Raw genomic sequence first — 22977 nt, 5'->3', positions numbered from 1 at the left:
ACAGTGCTTGTGTGTAGTGGTGCGTACATGACCGTAGGCACGTGATCTACATTCATGGGGCGCGCAGCCTGAGCTGGGAATGAATTTGGCACTGTTTTGACAGTATCTGGGAATGCACACTTTGTAGAAATGTGAACCCTTAGTGACACAGGCAGAAAAAGACTCTTTTTGTGTTTTCTGTGCGTCGCCGTAAAAACGGCGTTTGTTTGCAGGTGAGCGAGCTCTGTGACTGGCCCATTGACTGCTGTATGGACATTTCCAGCCGCCTGTAAGGGGACTGGGTAATGTTTGAGCTTTTGCAGAGAGAGTGGTCCGGCTTTTGCTAGACACGCACTCTCTCTTCTCATTCCTGTGGCTAGGACGGCTTTCGAGGCTCAGGGTTCAGCACAATCTTGGGCCGAGGACCCCGTCGCTCAGGAGGCGGCTTGCGGTTGTGGGAGCGCGAGCGACGTCGAGCGTCAGCATGAGGCGCGGGCTGAGAGGCGGTGGGAGCTGTTCTAGCCCGCTGCGGCTGTGGCGGTCTCTGTCTGCTCTGCGATGAGCTGGAGCGCTTGGGCAGGAAATGGTGCATAGCTTGTGAAGCGTTCTGGGCCTCAGTGAAGCGTTCGGCGAAACCTTTAACCGCCGGTCCAAACAGCCCGCTGGTGGAGATAGGCGCGTCGAGAAACGGCGCCTTATCCGCGTCCTTCATCTCCGTCAGAGTCAGCCACAGATGGCGCTCGAGAACAGTCAAATTAGCCATGGCGCGGCCAATAGACTGGGCGGTGGCCTTCGTGGCTCGCAGAGCTATATCAGTTGCGCTGCGTAGGTCCTTAAAGGCTTCGGGTTCGGGGCCAGACTCGTCCATAGAGCGGAGAAGCTTAGCTTGGAACACTTGAAGTACCGCCATTGAGTGAAGCGCTGATGCAGCTTGGCCGGCGGCGGCGTAGGCGCGACCGGCGAGAGCAGAAGTAGTGCGGCAGGGCTTCGAGGGGTGGGAAGCTTTGGCTTTCCATCCGGTGGTGGAGGGCGGGCAGAGATGATTGGCCACGGCCTCCTCGAGGGGCGGCGTTCCCTCGTAGCCTCTTTCCTTTGCGCCGTCCACAGAGGAGAGGGACGAAGAAAAAGAAGGCTTCAGACGCGCAGAGTGGGGGGCTTTCCATGACTTGGTGAGTTCGTCATGAACCTCCGGGAAGAAGGGAGAAGGCCTTTGCCGAGGGGCCTGCTGGCGCCCCTGCGGCGAGGCGAGCCCGCAGTGCGGAGAGACCCAGGTCATCACATTCCGGGCATCCACCCTGGGTCAAAGCAGCTTCTGCGTGGTCCCGGCCCAGGCAGCGAGCGCAGATGATGTGACGATCCCCGTCCGGGAGAAGGTCTCTGCACGACGTGCAGGAAGGCATTTGAAACAACGCCTCAGAAAATTGCTCTTTTACAAGTGTCGCGGGGCGAACAGATGTAAAGATACTTGCGTGTGTGGCACGCCGGATGGCTCAGTAGGATGGCGTTCGAAGGCGGCTGAAGGTGCCGACGTCCTCGTAGCAATCCCGCTGGTATGCTTTTCGACGGCGGCGAAGGCTTCAATAATCCGGAGGATCCAGCGAAGAAGGTGTTCGCTGAAGGAGATTAAATCTAAAGAACTCTCATGACGGGGCGCCCAATAAATAGCTCTTGGCCACGCCCATCTTGGCGGGCTCTGACGCGCGCGGGCGCGAAGCGCGCTCATTGGTCGCGCATTCAGAGTCGCCCCGTCATTGGTTCGAGCAAGTTGCCGCAGCACAGCCAATGACCGAGCTTCCTTTGGTCATTGCTGTCAGCTGTGCAGCTGCAATGCGTTTTACATAAAGACTTCAATATTCTCGAGAAAAGGAGTTTTCCCATAGCGTAAGATACTTACGCAATAGGAGAGACCTCTCGAAAGGGAACGGTGCTGTGCCTTCTATATTGGATCCGACAGGAATGGTGCAACACACTTATGTGAGTAAAATTTCTATAAAAACATTAAAGATAGCCTACATTAGAAGTGGCATAAACAATTAACAATAACTTACCACGCTGTCACAGGCTGAAGTATCCGTTGTATTTGAGGTGTTGTTGGTTCATTGTCCTGCGATTCGGGATCGGACTCTGGGTCGAACATGTATGGGCGAATCATTCCGGTTGCCATTTTACAACATTGGAAGTTTTCAAAACAATTTCCCCCACGTGCACTGACGAGTGAGTTGAAACTCATTATTATACAAAACTGTTATCCACATACAGCAGTGGGCGTTTATTTCCAAGTCTTCAATGCGAGACGCCCATAAAAACCGAGCGTTTTTGAGCTAGGCTCAAAACTAGGGTAGAAAATAGCCTATTACTTATTCATTTTGATGTTTTTGAATGTAAAAACCAAGCGAACTTCATAAGTTGACCTCAGACAACAATATAATTTTTTTTAAAAAGCCAGTTCATGACCCCTTTAAATTGTAATAATTGTTCACAATATTACTGTTTTTTATCAAATAAATGCAGCTTTCATAAAAGACTTCTTTCAAAAACATTCAAAAATCTTACCAACCCCAAACATTGTGTGTATTTTACCCTGTCAATATTTACTCACCCTCATGTTATTTTAAACCCATATGCTGTTCAGTTTTTCCATGAATCAAGGTGAGTTTTGAAGAATCTTCACATATCTTTCACAGCCATTCAACAGCTGCATGTCTTTAGTTTACGAGCTGTAAAAAGCACCATAAAGGTCCTATAAATGTATTTTAAAATTAGTTCATACAACTTTTATGCGAGTCTTCTGAAGCCATATGACAGCTTTGTGAGAGGAATAGATAAAATGTTAGTCTGTATTAAGAGCGAAGGTCTATCATGTTCGGATTCATTGGAAAACGTTTAATGTATGTGAATATTCTTCTAAATTCACCTTTTGTGTCTGACAGAAAAAATACCACCATACAGATTTGGAACCGCATGAGGGTGAGTAAATGATGACAGAATTTTCCTTTTTGGGTGAATTATCCTTCCACCCAGCACCCTCATCATCTCACTGCCAAGAATGTGAGACTCAGATTTTGGATTTAAACTGGGATTGTTATTGGTAGTCACAAAAAAATGTTCCATTACATTTCTACTCATATGTCCAGCAGCTGGGATCACATTTTGGTGTTGCTGCACTGGCGGAGTATAAACTTTAATAGTGGAGGCAATACACACACATACACACACATACACACACACACACACACACACAAACAACACACCACACACACAGAGTGGTTTATTTGCAGTGGGCAGTGCAATAATCAGTTCAATAGAGCACAACAGCCTGAGAGAGAGCAACATCTGAACGGTGATTTAACTTTATTTTCAGTAGAATTCAGGTCCATGTGTTTGCTCGTGTGTGCCAGCAGTATTAAAGGTGCTGTAAGTGATTTTGCAAATCTCTCCAAAACCCCGCCCTCCACAGACATGTCCAACATGATTTCAGCCAAACTGGAACATTCAAAATGATTGACAGGCAGAGAGCATTTCTAATTAGCAAGTTCTCTGATTAACCGGAATATGATTCAGATGGGCTAAATCACATTGTCTGTTCAGAATAGAAATACTAATATAGGTCTACTATACTACAGTATATGCATACTGTGAACAAATAAAACCAGAATGACCTGCAACATTTTGCTAAACGTGCATATTGGCAAGGCAAGTTTATGAATATACTGTAGCACACAATGGTGCTTTCATAAAATAATTTAAATCTTAAGAAAAAAAATCTAATTTAAAATATTATAACCACAAATAAGAATAAAAGAGAATACATAAATAAAAAACAGTGTTTATATATATATATATATATATATATATATATATATATATATATATATATTAATATATCCAAGCTATATACTTGACCTTCCATTTACAGTGTTTGAATGAGTAATTGCAGAAACTTCAGCATGTCTTTTTTGACTAATTTCATCAGACTGCCAAGGGTTTTGCATTTTAACACAATATTAAATGAAAAGTGAAAAAATAGCCATAGGCCTCTCTATTTTCAGTATAGAAATTGGATGCCACATGCAAAGTCATTGTTACCCTTTTTAATGTTTATGATAAAATAAAGTCACTTACCATTTTAAAATGTAAAAAAAACGGTATACAGTATATTTATATTATATGTGTATATCCCCTCTGTAGCATGCAGTTGAGTTCAGGCTCAAGTGTTATTTTTCAAGATGAAATTGTTTCAAAGTTGTTTCTTCTTACAAAAATAAGATTACTTCAAGTTAGTTTTATTAAGTATACTTCAGTAAGGATATTTTTGTCACAGTCACCAGCTGGTGTGCCCAGGTTGGCCACTAGAGGGCACTCCTTCTCTGACCTTTGCCCGGACTCATCATGAATCATTGCATTCACCTTGCTGTCGTTACATTATTTGTCTCACCCTACTTATACCATGTTTTCTCTGTCATTTCTCATCGAGATTTTGTAATTGTTACACTGCATGTCTGAGCACTCTCCCTTGTCTCTTTTATTTTTTGTGGATTGTTTGCAAGTGTTTTGACCCTTTGCCTGGCATGACTAAGATTCTGGATTTTTCCAATAAAGCTGCGCTTGGATCTTACTTGAAAATTGTCACGGATTGCTCTGAGGTTTAAGTATACTAGTAAGTATACTAACAATATGAATGGACTATAGTATACTTGTAAGTGTACTATTGTAGTACTTGGGCCTAATGATTTAAGTGTTACAGTAATAAACTTTGAGTACTCAAAATAGTTACAACTTATGATAGTTTACTAGTTAAATACTTGTAGCACATTTTTTTTAGTTTATGAAAGTAAACTTTGGAGTACTCTCCGTAAACTATTTCTTTGGTAGTTTTATACTGCTTTTAAGTTTACTTTAGGTGAATTTCCAGTGAAGGTATTAATTATACTTAAAATATACCTTTAACTGTATAAGTTTGAAGTAAAGTTTAAAGTATTTAAGATTTGAAGTAGCCTAAATTCATTTTTACACCTTACTACACAAAGTTTTCTGTCAGTAAGTCAAGTATTTAAGTGTATTTCTAAGTATATTTCTGAGAGGTACATTCTGAGAAGTGCATAAAAAGTTGTAGCGACAATGAGAATGAACACAATTGAATCTTTTAGGTGATTGTTCATACATAATCACACTAAAGAGGCTTCACATTCCAGATTCAAATCACCAAACCCAGAGACATAAATACCCCCTAGGCTCCAGAGAGTCTGTAACCAAAAACACGTTTTATTGTTTAACTAAAGGAAGAATGCTGTCAACGTTTTATAATTTGGCAAGACAGATCTGTTCAGAAATGGTGAAACAAGAGGTCACCTGACCCCTGCGACTAACAGACTACGTCTTTCTTAGGGACCAAGTTCCCATGAGAGATGAACAAAAACAGACTTCAGCAGGAACTATCCCTGACCTCAGACTGGAATGGCTTAAACCCCATAAACTTTACACTTAACACACTTTACATATCAAAATCCATAAAACTCATCCCAGAACAATTCTCGATGGACTTTTAATCAAAGATCATGCAACTACATAATTCTATGTTGTTTCTACAATATATGTGTGTGTCTAATATGCTTAGATGCCATACAATTCATAATTGTTATAAATATTAGGTGTGTGAATGAAAGTGTGTCCTGCTTCCTGTCGGCAGGATCGTATGTTCTTCTTGGCTTGATTGAAATCTGGGTAAAATGTTTTGTATTCTATTAAAAGTAATAATGGCTAAACTGTGGCCTCTTGTTCTCTCTGCTAGTGCTGGAGAGCAAGGAGATCAGATAACGCATGATTTACGATAAGAAGAAAATAGAGCCACCTCATAAATTAAGCCAGTGTCTAATTGGACAGAACTCATCCTGGAGGTTCAAATCAAATCAAAATCAAATCCTTTTATTGTCACACAACCATATACACAAGTGCAACAGTGGGTGAAATTCTTAGGTGCAGTTCCGAGCAACATAGCAGTATGACACGATGTGACGAAAACAATTACAGCAAACATCAGATTTACATAGATTACACATCTAATGTGCGCACAATTACTCACAGTACCATATACACTAACAGAACAATAAATAATATACAATGTACAATATACAACAGTATACAATATACAACAATATACAATATACAACAATTTACAATATACAACAGTATACAAAAATACAAAAAGAGGTAATTATACATAGAATAGATACTCGTAAGGTGCAAATATATATATATATATATATATATATATATATATATATATATATATATATATATATATATATATATATATATATATATATATTATATATTATATATATAGGTTGGACAAACTTTGAGTTTAAAATCTTAGACCCGAACACAGAAGTTCTCTCTTCTCCTGCTGCTCTGCTCTCTTCTCTCGTGCACTCTCTCGGAAAAAGTCTTGGCAGAACAAGTCGGGTGGAGCAGACGATGGTTTTAGTAACCATGCAGATGCATAGAGACAAATGACCCAAATCAAGATCAGGGTTTAAAACAGCTTCGTCCAAGCCATCTAACTCGTCTCACTTTTCCTTTATTTTCCTTTGTTTTCTTTTCCGGTAAAAAGTCTCGGTTCTAAGTTAAGTTTTGCTGCAAAGATTCGTTTAAACGTTTCGACTGCAACGCGCTACCAACTTCAAAGACTTTTATCCATCCGCCAACACACCACGTGATTGGCTGCCCAAGATCTAGCAGGCACGAGGAGACCGCCAGCCAAGCAACGGACCCGGGAAACCCCTACACTGACAAAAGGGAATCCCCAAAGTCAAGTCAAGTCATCCTCATTTATATAGCGCTTTTAACAATGTAGATTGTTTCAAAGCAGCTTTACAGAGATAAACATATAATTTAAGGTAACAGAGATTGGTTTGGTTTTATAGTGGCTCTTGAAAAAAGTATTTTCCAGCTAAAGTTAGTTTTGATTGATTCACTTCCGTCTAAATGATCATTTGTTATTAAATTAGGGGCCGCTAAGACGACACCGTTCTCTCTAAACAGACTTTAAACGTGAACCTGTGATAGACGCAAAGCAAACCGAAGACAAGCAAGTAGCCTTCAGACTCTTAACTGAACTGGTGCAATTAATATAAAATTGAATAACCTGCATAAGAAACGAAAGAAGGGTTAAATCAATGATTGATGGTTCGTTCAGGTCATGTCTTTTAAGTGCATATAGAAATTTGGGATGTCACCATCTGACTCCTAAAACTCATTCTTCCTCACTCTCTTTCTTTCTGCAACTCGTGTGTGTGTGTGTGTGTGTGTGTGTGTGTGATATTCGTTTTATGTGTTAGTCTTATAATCAATAAAGTATTGTTTGTATTTGAAAAGAGAAGCATTAGGCTACATGTGTTATATGCTTACGAATTTATTGTCTTGATCTGCGATCTAAAGCTATCTATGCTTTTACCCTTGAATTATTTCTTAGCTGATAACTGGGAATTAGTCTTTCTTGGCCAGGAAGATATTATATTTGCTAGAATTAATAATTGTTTATGCTTTCCGTTCATTGGATGAACTGATAAAATGATCATACTATTGATTCTGCTACAGTAAATTCTGAAAATAATTAAACTATTAATCATTGATCATAATCCGTTATGAATAATAATTAGTTATATTTATACGGGCGTATAAACGCTACAAATTAGTCAAACTTGAAATAGGTGAGTAGGCTATACTTTAAGAAATAGCTAGCTTATTTCTAGTAATAGCCTAGCACACTTGAATAAACTTAATTTTTGTAAGGGTCAGTTTGAGCATTCAGTCTGAATATTTGACTACTTGCATTGATTTTACACAGACAGTTATGCCCACTTCACGTGGTGAGTTTCATAAAACAGGATACTTACTGACACCCCATCCTGCTCATTTCGTGTTTATCAATAATGAGGTCTTGTACGAGACAAAGGTTAGTAATTCAAGTTTCTCTTGCCAACTCCATCTGAACGATTATAAATGGGCTGATTATTCACTTTGTCATATGTGTCAACCGCATTTATCATGCTGCCTGATAAGTGACATCATAAGCAATCTCAAGCACTTCATATGAGTGTAAATCTGCCCATAATTGCTGGGCTCCTCGGTATTGTGACGTTTCCATGCCAATTAAAGTTTCAGATTAGGCAATGGATTAGGCTTGGATTATCTGGGGATTACGATGGATGATCGCAGCAGTCAAAACAAGTTAATTACGCTCTCCTTCCATTTATTTCAATCAACTTGATAAACATAGATAACTCAATATTGCACTCTTGTGGAGGCATTGGAAATTACACTGAGGCTTGATTAGTCAGACTCGTTGATTGAAGGTGCATTCATTATATTAATATTATTTTATAGTGTCAGCACCAAATATCAGATGTGTTTTCATTAATAAGGATCCAGACGATTTGACTCAACGTGCCGCAGAATGATCAGGCTGAAAAGTGGCTTCATTTCATGGAAAGATTCTTTTAAATGCACTCATTCTATTCAGCTTCATTTACAGCACACTTGAATGTGATGGAAAACATCCTTGTACTTTTGATGATTAAAGCTCAGCTGTTTATGCAGGTATATTACAGCTCGCCGGTGTCATGAACTCTAATTAAAATTAAGAAGGGGAATGTCCAGACAGACAGTCCAGGAAATTCACAGAACTGTCATGTCTGCCCGGATCAGTCTTTTGGGATTTTACCTTCCCATGGAATTGTTCAGTCTTTGGTCGGCTGTCATTTAAATTTTAATGATAATTGGAAAAAATACCATTAAACTGTGCATGAGCTATAATAGGTGGATATTTGTCTATGATTATAGCCAGCTATATTGCATTTATATTAATGTCCCATTCCCATTCCGCCTACATGAAAGGTCTTGGAGCCTTTTCAGTAAATGTTGCAGGTTTTTTTTACAGACAATTAAGAGGCCTCATTTAATGACAAAATAACAGGCTTCTGGACATGAAGAATCAAGATTATTTATTGTCACTATACGAAGGTATAGCGAAATTGGAGCAATCCTAGAGTGCCATCATATATAACTTTGTGCAAACTAAACGTCTTGTTTTTGAGTCACATGACTTTATAGATTTGACTTTAGAGTTTGAAAACAGAATATTTTTTTGTTAAAAAATGCAACAATTATATTCTTCAGTGTATAAGAAAATGTAATATATATATATATATATATATATATATTTTTTTTTTTTTTTTTTTTTTTTTACATATTTTTATTTACAATTGTGCATGACATTTGCCCTTTTAGTTTGCTATTTTAGTTATCATGGTTTCCTCTTTTGACATTTTTGAAGGAGTGACAAGATAAAATTATGCCCACATGACTTACATGAGGTAAGTTTCTTTTAGAGTTTTTATCAATATCTCATGGATTTTATGTCTTAGATTCATACATCCAATTTTTTACAGATAAAACCCTATATAAAAAAAGTGTTTCGTTTTCAAACTTTACTGTGACTTTAAAAAGTATGTATGGTTTCAGCCACAGGTGATTAAGCTGCCTTTGTTTTATGTTACAGGGCAATGCTAGCGTTGTTAAAAGGCCCCTGAAATAGCAGTGGATCAAACACCCATCACTCAGGTGTGAGTTATTGCACCTGTGCTGAAAATGCACCGGTCGTGTGCAAGTGCACTACAGCTGCTGTTCCCTGCGCATGATCCTCCAAACCAGCCCTGTGTGTCCGAGAGAAGGATCTGTGACACTTCATTCAGCTAGGCAAGTGTCATTTCTTTAACTCCATCTGGATGGATTATTTCCATGCTTCTCACCCTGTAAGGTCTTTATAATGGGAAGTAGTTCTGGCAAAGTGTTACCTGAGCCCTCCAAAAATGGATGTTTTTCTCTTATCAACTCTGTTGTGAACTTCAAGAAACAAGAGACTGACAGGGAAAAGTGTGACGAGAAACGACAAGCTTGGGTTTGGAGGAGGAGAAGTGGTAGAAGAGCTTCCCGAGAAGGCATATCAGGAGTCAAGGAACTGGTTCATCTGGAGGAGAAGATGAGGAATCCTAATGCAAAGTTCCGTGCAAAGTTTGATCCACGCGTCACAGCGAGGTACTGATGATGAGTTCAGAACCATACTGCAAAAAATAGAATGAGCAGTATGTAGAATGGACACTTTATTGTGCACAGTATCTGAATTTTCTGTGTATTTGTAATGCTGCATTTTTGTTGAAATTTAGCACAAATATTGTTTTATGCACTTCGGCGGGTAAGATTTTTGTAGAAATATTTATTTATGCTCACCATGGCTGCATTTATTTATGGAGTAAAAACAGTAATGTTTTGAAATATTATTACAATTAATATTGTAATATATTTTAAAATGTCATTTTTATTCCTGTGATGCATGGCTGAATTTTCAGCAACCATTACTTCAGTGTCACATGATCCTTTAGAAAGCATATACTTTGTTTTGTTTTTTTCAGAGTAACACAAACCGAATTTTGCAAGAATTTTGCAAGTGTGTTTTCAACAATTCACAACAAAAGTGAGCACAACTGTCAAGCTCCAAATAATTTGACATGGTGCTGCATTGCTCAATGCACTTTTATTTTTTTATTGTGACAAATGATTTAGTAATAATCTCAGCCGCAGTTTGTTCAATCTTTTTCTTTAATCAGGACTCACTTTTTGTTTGGACTGCCAGTAAATAAGACACTATACATTATAGAATTAACATTTTATATAATGTAAAATAACTAGATGCCTCTCAGTGAATAAAACATTGATGTAGTGAGGTCGGTCATTTGACTGACAGCTGTTGGTCCAGTGTAACACTCCATTTCACTTGCAGTTCTTCGATAAATAGTAGCCAGAATTCAGTGTACACGCAGTATGCAGTAAACAGGGAGCTAGTATTCCATTCCTAACATAACCTTTATGAAAAATTCTTGACAATGCCATAAACTTTATTACTTTAGACTGGATGAGAGAATTAAGATATCAAACAAGACATGTCAATTAAAGATCTCTGCTATAATGAAATGATTTGTCATATTTATTAGTCCACCAGTGCCACTCTCAGCATTTAATATCAGGCTAAAAGTAATAATGAAATGTAATTTAAGAAATAATGAGATGTAATTTAATTTGATGCATCCAATTACAGCAGCACAATAGTCTATCTTAGCAGATGCTTCAGTGTTTAACAGGGTTATTTTAGTTAACTAAAACTAAAACCATAAAAAAACATTTTCATTACTTGAAATAAATGATAACTGAAATTAAATGAAAAAGAAAAATCACTTAATTATAAATCACTATAATTGTATTATTTATTGTATAACTTATTTTATTTCAGCTAGCTGCCATGGAAACATTTCTCATTTTAATTTAGTTTAATATGTACTAAAATAAAGCTGAAATAACAATGAGTAAATTATTTAGGCACATATTAAAAAAAAGACAAAAACAAAAATTATCTATAAAAAAAGGATCTATTATGCTTTTTTAAATGTTCAACTTTCTTTAGTGTGTAATGTTGCTGTTCGAGCATGACAAAGGTCTACAAAGTTACAAAGTCACTCCAAAAGGCATTATTCTCTATATCAGTGTCACTGTTTCTGAACTCCCTGACTTGTTATCTTGAGTTTTACAGGAATGTGAACATGTCAATTGAATAATTCCTGCCAAAGACATGCAAAATAAACGGCATGAGGCCTGGTTAAGTTGTGTAAGCACTGTGTTGAAACTCAAAGTTATGGTAAGGGCTGTGGCATTTCTGAAATGCATTCGAACCGGTTGACCAATCACACACACTGCTCCAGCCGACCAATCAGAGCATATTGCGCTATTCAGAAGGCTTCATAAAGACAGGAACTTAACAGAGCGTTACTGAAAGACTGACAAAAACAAAAAACGAAATCAAGACGGGCATTATATGGCCTCTTAGATAAAAACTCTAGTAGTATCTCAATGATAACACTAGTGTGTATATCTGTTCTAGGTATGACATCAAGGCTCTGATTGGCTGTGGGAGCTTCAGCCATGTGGTTCGTGCGGAGCACCGGCGATCGCGCCAACCCTTCGCCATCAAACTTCTGGAGGTCAAAGGTCGTGAGGGTCACGAGGCCTGTCAAGCAGAGCTTGGCGTCCTGCGACGGGTGAACCACAGCAATGTCATCCACCTGGCTGAGGTGTTCGAAACGCCACATCGCGTATACCTGGTTCTGGAGCTGGCCACGGGAGGAGAGCTCTTGGAGCGCATGCTCGCTCGAGGAACCTTCAGAGAACGGGACGCCACCAAAGCCTTGAAGATGGTGGCCAGCGGGCTGTGCTATCTCCACTCTCTGGGCGTCATCCACAGGGACCTCAAACCTGAAAACCTACTGTACTACCACCCGGGACAGGACTCGCGCTTGATCATAACAGACTTTGGACTCGCTTGTTGGGACAAGACGCCGGCCTCATTTCAAAGCAAGGAAGATCCAAGTGTTTCAACTCACGACACAAACTGCGACTCGTCCTTTAGCACTGTAGACTTTGAGAAGAGCCGTCAGAGTAAAGATTGGGCTGTGAGGACACTCTGCGGGACACCGGAGTACCTGGCCCCTGAGATGCTGGCTCAGAGACCCTGTGGCAGCGCTGTGGACATGTGGGCGCTGGGCGTCATCACTTACATCGTGCTGAGCGGATCACTGCCCTTCGACCAGAGCAGCCGACCGAGGCTCTTCAGGGCCATTCTCAGGGGCAGCTGCAGTTTCCATGGCGATGTGAGTGTCACAATACCTTTCCTCACAGTTATCTTACAATTAGTACAAATGCACACATTTAGTGGCCTAAAAAGTATTTGGACACATAAGACTAGAGATGCACCGAATGGATTTTTTTAATGCCGATAAAGATTTTAACTTTTGGCAGTTTTACGACATTTAGAGGTTATTTCTGCCCAAAAAAATATATATTATTTTACCCAGAGAACATTTTTGGATTATGCAACAGACATTATATATTATACTACATTACTCAGTGCCTTCACGCAGTTATTAATAAACTACCGGTTTGTTACATCGGCCTTTTTCATGCTATAGCCGATACATTATTGCATCTCTGCTTAAGACACACTTAAAATTGTCTGAATCTCATTGCATTAATTACAAATTATCAAATCAAATGCAGCTTTAAGTAAAGTGTTACCAACTATTATATCACGATTTAAGAGACTTTTTCAAAAACAAACAAATCTTACCTACCCAAAAATGTATAAATTCCGTTGTAAAGCCAAAATGACATTTAATACATTTTTAACTGATCAACTATATCCAAATACTTTTTGGGGCAAATATGTTATGGTATATTTATATTCTCTTTGCGTACTTTGTTCATGATCTTCATAATCAAAATTGAGCTTGTGATGGCCTAGACCACCAGCACTTAGACACCTGGAATGAACCAGAGCAATGAAACATTCAGCCAAGTGTAAAGTAAAGGGCAAACAGAGTTTGTGTGTGTGGGAAGGTGAAATCTGGTCACCTGTGTAAACAGCCACCAGCTACCTGACTGTGTGTGTGTGTGTGTGTGTGTGTGTGTGTGTGTGTGTGTGTGTGTGTGTGTGTGTGTGTGTGTGTGTGTGTGTGTGTGTGTGTGTGTGTGTGTGTGTGTGTGTGTGTGTGTGTGTGTGTGTGTGTGGTAATCAGAGAGGAAGGAGAGGGGAGAGGAGCTTCACCACAGGGCTTTTATCACCTTTAAACTGCAAACACAGACACACACATTTCTTTATCACTTCCAACCCCTAGAGCTGTGGAATTATAGGTGCAATAATTGCTGTTCTCTTAAAGAGAAAGAGCATAAACTTAGAAGCTCTTTATAATCCTGCTGCTCGATTCAGTAATCCAGCACATGAAGGAATTATTTTTGTTATTTATTATATATATATATATATATATATATATATATATATATATACCGGTGTGTGTATATATATATTACACTGAGGGACTACTGAGTCACAAAATAACAAGTAGTTGTAGAGAAAGATCATAATAAATAGGTTAATATCCACCGTGTCTTGCCTTTTCACAGATACAAAGGCTAAAGCCACAGTATTGCGGTGTGTCTTTGAGTTGGCATTTAAACTCGGACCGTGTGTGTGTGTGTGTGTGGCTTTACAATGCATCCATATGAAGTTGTCTTGTGTGCTTATACAGACAATCGCCTCTTTAATAAACATGTTTTAATTTCCAAATGTAATTAATTTTGAAATGATTTCTTGAGATCATAAAAAAGAGAAATAAAAGTGATTAAATAGCTGAAGCTTAAAAAAAAAAGATCCCCTGAAAAACATTACTAGATTAAATCAAATGTTATAATAAACAAAATTACTGACATACATTGTTTTGGTATTTAAATGCTAATTTTATTCTTTTTTTAATTCACATTTGTAAAAAGATAACACTTTACAGTTGCCTTGTTACACGTTACATGTATTTACTATAGTAATATCTAAAAATTATGGATAATTACATGCAACTAACTCTAAATCAAACCCTAATCCTATTCCTAATCCTATAGTAAAGGGTAACTTAACCCCTGTTCAGAGCCTGACTCCACCCACAAATGCTGGAAAAGTGGGCAGAGTCCAGCGGAGACAGAGGGGACGAACCGGGGGCGGGGCTGAGTGGGGGGTGTGGGGTTGTGCACCTGAGACCCACGTTTCGATAGCGCGTGCTCTCTGTAGGCATGTTTATATTAGCAGATAATGAGTTGCCATGAGAACGACTGACATCTCTATCTTTTCATTCAGATTGCATAGAGAATATCTGTTTTCGTTTTGAATTAGATAATTTAATAGCAGAGACGTAAATGATGATAAAAATGTATTGCTTAGGCTATGTCTGTGTGACTAGTATTCGCTGAGTTTTGTTTAAAGTGTAACTAAACCCTAGACCAACTTTTTTTAGTTAATGATCTGTAAGAATGGGGCTTTATTAGTAGTTTATTGATTCGAGTAACTTTTTTGACATTTGTGTATAAATTGTTTTAATTCTACAATATATGGTTCAAAAACGTCTGAGTGCTGCCCTCTTCAGGTTGAATGGTGGCTACTGCAGTTGAATTTTCCTATTGTTGGTTGCGGTGGTTCGTGACGCAGCGGTTGTTGGTGACTGTGGGAGGTTCCATACAAAGAGATGCGTCTCAGGTGCACGCCCCCCTCCGCTGGGCTCTGCCCACTTTTCCAGCATTTTTCAAATATTGCGAGTGGGTGGAGTCAGGCTCTGCCGATTGGAGCCGCACAACGGAGATATAAAACGTGGAAATAGGGGTTTCACTTCAGAGAGAATGAATCAGTTCCACAGCGTGTCTCGTTATCTCTGCTTCTATTTACTTAAAACAGTACTCTTTCTTTTTAATCTTTTAAATTAATGTAATCTTTTAGCGTTGTGATCGTATAGTGAATACAATTTTGCAGATTGACAATTATAATACATTTTCAGTGATTTAATCACAAATCAACTCAATGAAATGCTGAACAACTAAAATTAAACTAAATGTGAAGGGAAACATCCGCACCTTGTGGTAAATATGCACAATACCACATGAATAAAACAATCCATTAAACACATTATAAAAACACATTTTATACACATTACCTGCACAATGGAGATATAAAACGTGGAAATCAGGGGTTTCACTTCATAGAGAATGAATAAAACACAAGACAATGCACAAATTATTTACGATTGTGCATCGTAATACAAAGTCAAAATAACTCGATATGAAATAACACTCGACGCCAAACACATATCAAAAGTTGCCTAACAGGTTCATTGCCGGATGAATCCATAATAAAGCCGTTATTTACTGATAATTCCCTGAGTGCTCAAAACGTGCAACTCACCCACAGCATGTCTTGTTCTCTCTGCTGTTGGCGGTCCCTATTCCATACACTAAATGCCATCACGCATCAGACAGATGGCGCTGTCCCATTATTTAGTAGTTTAACATTCTAAACTCCGTTACATATGCTAACTAACTATGCTTCTAACAATACTACACTAACAACTATGCTAATTAACTACCTAGTCTAACTTACACTAAATAATCTAAATGACTAAATAAATGCTATGCTAACTAGATGCTAATATACGCTATCCTGATCGTTTTCTTTTCAATGCGCACAATTCCAACTCTTGACTTGCTAGAGTGGTTTTGATGGAACAAGATGTTTTTATACCAGGGGCTGAGCCGATGCCAAGGGCGTAGTGAGCTGGTGCCTGCTTATGTCATGTGGCACCACAACTTCTAATGGGAAAATTCAACTGCAGTAACCACCAGTCAACCTGAAGAGGGCAGCACTCAGGCATTTTTACACATTGTAGAATTAAAACCCCAATGTTTTTAAAATTAAAAAAAAAATGTACTCGAATCAATGAAGCGCACTAATAAAGCCTCAGTCTTACAGATCATTAACTAAAAAAAGTTGTTTTAGGGTTTAGTTACCCTGTAAGTAGCCTAAATGTTACACTGTAGCTACTTAAATTGTATAATTACGCAGTAACAAGGACACCTTAAAATAAACTGTAACCAAAGATGCATTTCTTTTCAAAAATATATGAAAACAGCTGTTTTTAAATACTGGTAAAGAATAAAAACTACAATTGTAAGAACTTGGTATGTGCAGTTTTGTTATTGATTTGCTTACAGTTTCTGATTTATTCATGTTTCCATGGATTTTTCATTTGCATTCTATTTTTAAACCCTGCGGCTACTTCTATTTCTTGTATATTAATGTTAAAGTAATTCAAAAGATCTTGCAGTGGCGACACACTGTGCTCTGAACACACCTGATCATTTAGCTCAAAAGTGTTTCATCTCTCTCATTTAATACTAGCCTACACAGGTGATACTCACACTCATTAATGACTCTGGAGAACGCTACAACAAAGTTTAAAAACAACTTAAAATAAGGACTGAACCTTTTTTTCATTAAAGCCTCATTGCAGAATTCATTTTTTATCTGCGCCTCAAAGTGAATTGAAATGCTGTGCTTTGGTGTGTAATTAGAAACCAGTCGGCCATCCTTTTATAGGTTAAAGACATGCAGGCACGCAGCGCACAGATTCATGTTTCTGCGCAGATATATATTTAACCACATGAATACACAATCTCACTCTGCAGGACAGAATGATAGATTGAACCGCAGAACACCAGAGGTAGTTGTTCGGCTCTCACTATGTTTTATTGATGTTAGATTTCTCTCTTTTCCTTGATGACATTGTTGGATTCTTTACTTCAGTTGACACAGCCCACAGCAAGACCAATTCACCTTAATGTTTTCTTGTAAAACTCATACACGTTTTTTTTTTTTTTTAAATGTATGTGTTTCTGTGTGTTTGAATAAAACTTGCTCTTTAAAATCCATTTGTCAGCAACAGACTTGCAATTGTCAATTTCATGGCTGATTAATTGTCATTACTTGGATGTGTGTGTGGGGGGGGGGGGGGGGTAATTTTTACAAAAAAAGTAATTTTTGACCTTGTGTATCCTCATAACCTTTTTAACGAGACAGCTTTTGTACCATTTTTTTCTATGTAGGTTTGTGTGTGTGTGGAAAACTAGCCTACTTGCAGTGCGTTAGTATAGTATTATCAAAGCCGTCTAAGGAAAGCCTGGCCACTCCCCTATTAAGCCCTATTGTACCGAATTGTGGTTGTAGTTCCACCAGAGTTCCACTGGGGGGCGATCGTCCGAGTGCAAAATGAATGGGAGTCTATTCTCAAGGTCGGACATCCGGGACTTTTACTCCTATAATGCACTGCGCGCGCATAGCAACGCGGCGAAGGGTAAAACAAACAAGCGCCCGCCATAAAGCAACACGAAAGCGGAAGATAAACAAGCGCCGAGTATCATGCCTAAAAACTATACATTTATGCAGTTAGCCTTTATTGGCTTTTTTGAAAAAACGGTGTCCCTCACTGACATTGTGTTACAAAGTGGCTGTTATGAGCTCAGTCTGTTAGTGGCACAGCTTGTACAGTGCTTTTGAATGAACAGTTTTTTTTTTAATGAATAAAAAATCGATTACATAGTTAATGTAATCGATGCTTGATGGGTATTTAAACATGACTGCACGTGTAGGACACATGGTATGTACACATGGTGTTCATACGAGGTGATTTGATGAGGTAATTGTATATGTCTGGATACTCGAGCCTGGGCCATGCTTTTGGGTTGTTCTCCCAGGACTCAGCTGGATGCCGATAGGGACAAGATTGTAATGCTAAACCTACAAGCGACAGCTTTCTGTGGTACCTGGTCAATGCAGGCGCTAGGAGACTGTCTATATATATTGATAAGACATTCTGTAATAGAAGAAGAAGATCTGTATTCATATAGCTGCTAGCGCCTTTATCAGACATGTAGCGGTAACGTTAGCTAGTCACAAAGCGCTTTACATGAGTGTTTTATTACATTCACTTCTCACCACCGACATACATTCACATACCATGCATCATTAATACAAAGTAGTCTCTTAATACCCATAACTGACATAATCCACAGCAAAACTTCTGTGAATAGATACCTTTTTGATTTGCCTCGGGCTGTGTCTTCGGTTTGTTTTACCCTTCATACACGGCGGCAGCTTGTTGCTATGCAGGTCACATGATTTGTGACGTAACGCCGACCAAGAGAATGGGGCTAGACGGCCAAATTTGTCTCTTTCACCCGATTGCCGTTGAGAAATCTCAGATTTGAATGTAGTTCAACATGAGTTATAGGTCCAACGTTGAATGAACAAGTACTTATGTCCTTTCGATTTCTTACAGGATGAGTTGTGGTTGCCCATAACACGCTAGCATTCTGCTAATGGACTTTGATTGGTCAGTGAAGTGGCATCGTGGCATCCGAAGTATTTTCGGCGTGGTCTTTTAAAACAACAAAACAAAAACCCTTCTAGCACGTGTATTTACCTGTGTCAGCGGTGTTGTCGATGCCTCGAGATAAAAGAAAGTGCAGATCGCGAAAGCACCAAAGTGACTGAAGGATTGCCATTAAAGAGGTCTCTGGTCCTACGATGTGTATGACGTCATTGCCATTTTAAAAGACTTTTTAAAGCAAATAAGTGACTCTAAAAAATCTAACACCAAGTAATCTGTAATTTCTTTGCATCTCCTTTCGAAAACAACATTCAAATTACTAGACAAAATTATATCCTGAGAAAAGTGGATTTTCAGGGGTATATAGCTCCATAGACCTCCATTCATTCTGCACTCGTCCTGTGAGCGCCCTCATATGGAGCCAGAGTGGAACTGCAACCAGTTCAGAACCCGGAAGTTTACTGCCAGTGAAACTTCCAAGGGGGTAATCCATCCGCCGGAAACTGAAGCTTCCTCTGGGGGCCGCCATTATAGCAGACTATCACCTGCTGTTAGCATTCCATTGACTCCCATTCATTTTCGAATAACTTTACATCTGAGGCGTCCAAAGACTCCATTTGTCCATTATTTATTTCTAAAGAAACACGACAATGTATAAAAGGCTCCATTACTTTGTTTCTTACGTTATGGCCCCGTAGAAGCCGTTTTTGTAAAAATAGGCTAACGATTGCGTCATAACCACGCGACTTTACGTCGCACAATAGAGATATTACCGTATAAACAGGAGGAGAAGCTCGCAGGCAATCTTTTACTGTCTAAAGTCAGCCCATGGCATAGATAGAGTCCATAAAAGCAACGCGACAAAATATTTCAACAACATTTTTGATTTTGACTTTTTTATATGACTGATTCGTCCATTTCTCTTGCGATAGATCTTTTACTGTCTCCGTGTAGATAACAGTTAACGCCATTTTGTGGTTATATTCGGCGACCATTAACATTATACAACATCATGTGCATCAAACAATCATGTCAATTATATGCCCAGCAAGCATGCTATCTTTACCAATGCCTAATTTCACCGTGCTTGAATTATATTTAAAATATTCGCTCCCTGGGCGGTTAAATAAATATGACTCATTTAACTTACATTCGACTTGCATTAGCTGTTTAAGTTTAACTACTAATCTTAAATATCATTTAGTTACCAATAATTAGCCTTTGCCTAGTATGTTATCTCCTTACATATACCTATTGGGTATGAATTCATATCACGAATTCAAGTTCTTGAATATCCTTTTACATAACTTCTTAATATTATGCATTAACTTAATATGGCGTACTGCCGTTGCATTTAAAAATAAATAAATATTAAGCAAAATGACAAAATAATTAATCAGAATACTTACCAAAAGTTGCTCAAGGATACGCTTCGCCGTCTCTGCAAGATTAGGTGATTCAGATTTGTCTTGGCACCGCTACTAGATTATTTACAACTGTCAGTCAGGTTGCTCACGTCACATCTACGTAGTCAAGCTCAGTTTGAGCCCGCGCAGTACGCTTGGCTATCAGGAAGTGAGTGCTTCTATTGGGCTTCAATTCTCTCCGTTGAAATCAAGGGGGTCGCTGTGTCCATTTATTTTACTGTCTATGGAAACTTCTCCCCATATTAGAAATTCTCTGGTATTATGTATACGCTACATTGTCATGTGACCTCATCAGGTTGCATGTTTATTTCCACATGTGGCATCCATTTATTGTCTTTTAATACAGTTTGTATTAAAAGTTTTATTACAGTCCATGCAAATAATGAGTAAGGAAAAAGGTTTAAATCATGAATTTAATTATTTCTACAGTAATTTTGTTTTTATTAGGTGTATTCTTCACATCATGTCCAACCCATCCAGGAAGTTGATGTGACAACTTCCTGTATTTTGCTTATCCAATCAGAATTCAGAATCAGAATCATCTTTTATAAACTCTTTTTGATTCACACAGGGCTCGATCCCTTATTCTCGCTTGCTTTTCTTGTTTTTCTTTGTTATAGGCTACCATCAAATAAATTCCTCTGAGAGCTTCTCAGATAAATGGTTCTTCAAATTAGCGGTGAGTCACAGATCTATTCAAAACTGGTGACATTTATTGACTAATGTCTTCACATTCAGACTGCGACGAGGCGAAAATGCCAAGTTATACATCTAAGCGTCGGTAGCACAGGTCAGAGGTGGTCAGACGCCGGCGGTGGTCTTCATTCAGACAGAGTGTGCGCGCGTGCGCGTGCGTGTGCATGTACTCAGTGACATTTACAGCCATAGATGTGCTGTGTTTGCTCTCAGATCCGTGATGATTTGATGCTGTTCTAAACACAGACTGAATGCAAAACCAGCAATGAATGGAAAGTAGTGTTGGTTTTCATGCACAAAAGTGTGGGCTGGAGGATTTGCTGGACTGAGCTACGAACTTGAGTTACTGATTTATAGATCAGTTTAAGGATTCTGATAAAGATATTTCATTACTTGGAGTCTTTTCAAGGCTATTGAATCATGCTCAGATCTGTAAAACATTCTCTCCAGACAATTGGTGTTCATTTAAAAATGTCCTTTCTTATTTGAAGGGGTTATTTTAAGGAATACAATTTTCCTTGTGACAAAAGATGTGCTATGAAAATATACTTTTACTTTCACAACTCAAAACTTTCCCGGCTAGTTTTGTTTGTTTATGCAATATACATAGGCCTATCCACTAGCGGATATAAAAATTCTGCACACCCCTCTTAAAACAGCTTCTTTCTTTTTTTTGTGATGTAAAAAAATGAAGCAAAGATAATAGTTCAGCCAGGGGTGTGCACACTTATGCAGTCAAGTTATTTGTATTACATATAGGTTGTAATTTTCGCTTTTAAAGCTGCAAAAGTTCTGATATTTTATCTTTGTTTCATTGTTTACATCAGAAGGCCAGGGGTGTTTTATTTGCACTATATTTGCGTGCGTGCGTGCGCGTGTGTGCAAAAAAAAAAACACCTTGATTAACATTATGTATGGACTTTTATTAAACAGACAAACTCTCAATCTCTCTGTTTCAGCCATGGAAATCAGTATCTACATTGGCCAAAAGCTTCATCGATCACCTCCTGACCCTTGACCCCGAGCACCGTATGACCGCTGAGGAAGCTCTCAAGCACCCGTGGTTGGTCAGCATGGCAGCCTGTTCCTCTAACAAGAACTTACACCGCTCCATTTCCCGAAATCTCCAGCGGCGGGCGTCACGGGGCTCCTCTCGCTGCCCCAGCTCGGGCTCCACTCCTGGGTCACAGATATCGATGAGGTCTGGGTTACGGTTACAGCGACAGGTCACAGTGCCTGAAGTTCGCTGCTTAGTATAGGGTCAAGATTTGGCTGGTTAGCGTTGAACCAGTGGACAAGATTTCTATGTGAGAGGCCCAAAGTGCTGTCACTCATTTCACATGTAAAAGAGAAAAAAATAAGTTTAATTCTGAAAATCCTCAATGAAAATGCCTAACATTATTAAAGGATTAAAAATGTGCATGATCCCTGAAAACTTATAATTACCTTTAATGTAGAAATACTGACTTTTTTATGTATGCGGCCATACTAATATATTTATGATGCATTGCTCATAGTCTCTTCAGCATATCTGTGATCTCCTACTCATGATGAACAGCGAAGGAGTTTAAAGTCTCCTCTATAAAAAGAAAAGCACAGATCAGCACCTCTGCTCGGTTCTCCCACATTCATTCCTTCATTAATCAGATGAGGATGAGTTGATTATATAAACTCACCATTCTATTTTAAAATATACATGTTTCTACCCCTGAAGAATCGCGCACCGGACTAAAATGAAAATGGAAAGGGAGTGTAACCTCAAATGGTCTGATCTGCAGATGTTCTGTCCTGCTTTTCTTCATATTACTGTTTTTACTTTGCAAAGAGCCCCTGCAGATTGATTGTGTGACGAAATTTAGACTTTTATTCAGCAATGGATGCATTAAATTGATCAGCAAATCAGCATACTAGAATGATTTCCGAAGACTGGAGTAATAATGCTGAAAATTCACAGGAATAAATTACATTTTCAAATATATTCAAATATAATAGTTATTTTTCTGTATTTTTTGAGC

The 22977-nt window shown here is 38.7% G+C and overlaps 1 protein-coding gene across 1 annotated transcript; it reads left to right on the top strand.

The window, feature by feature from the left end:
• Positions 1-9725: 9725 nt before the first annotated feature.
• LOC143709703 (serine/threonine-protein kinase H2) lies at positions 9726-22344 on the top strand. The gene is made up of 3 exons (XM_077200314.1): positions 9726-10074; positions 11969-12734; positions 21922-22344. Exons 1-3 carry the CDS (start codon positions 9806-9808, stop codon positions 22219-22221), a joined length of 1335 nt encoding a protein of 444 aa, XP_077056429.1. The 5' UTR covers positions 9726-9805; the 3' UTR covers positions 22222-22344.
• Positions 22345-22977: the final 633 nt, after the last annotated feature.

This window comes from Siphateles boraxobius, unplaced genomic scaffold (genome assembly GCF_051911475.1).
Source record: "Siphateles boraxobius isolate OS27281-9 unplaced genomic scaffold, OSU_SipBor_1 46, whole genome shotgun sequence".
In the NCBI taxonomy this organism is placed as follows: Eukaryota; Metazoa; Chordata; class Actinopteri; order Cypriniformes; family Leuciscidae; genus Siphateles; species Siphateles boraxobius.
Note: the sequence above shows the minus strand (reverse complement) of the source record. Positions and strands in the feature narration are given on the sequence as shown.

Coding starts and splice junctions, on each gene's coding strand:
- LOC143709703 (XM_077200314.1), top strand. CDS start 9,806: ATGGGAAGTAGTTCTGGCAAAGTGTTACCTGAGCCCTCCAAAAATGGA. Junction 10,075..11,968: donor GATCCACGCGTCACAGCGAG/GTACTGATGATG, acceptor TATCTGTTCTAG/GTATGACATCAAGGCTCTGA. Junction 12,735..21,921: donor GCTGCAGTTTCCATGGCGAT/GTGAGTGTCACA, acceptor TCTCTGTTTCAG/CCATGGAAATCAGTATCTAC.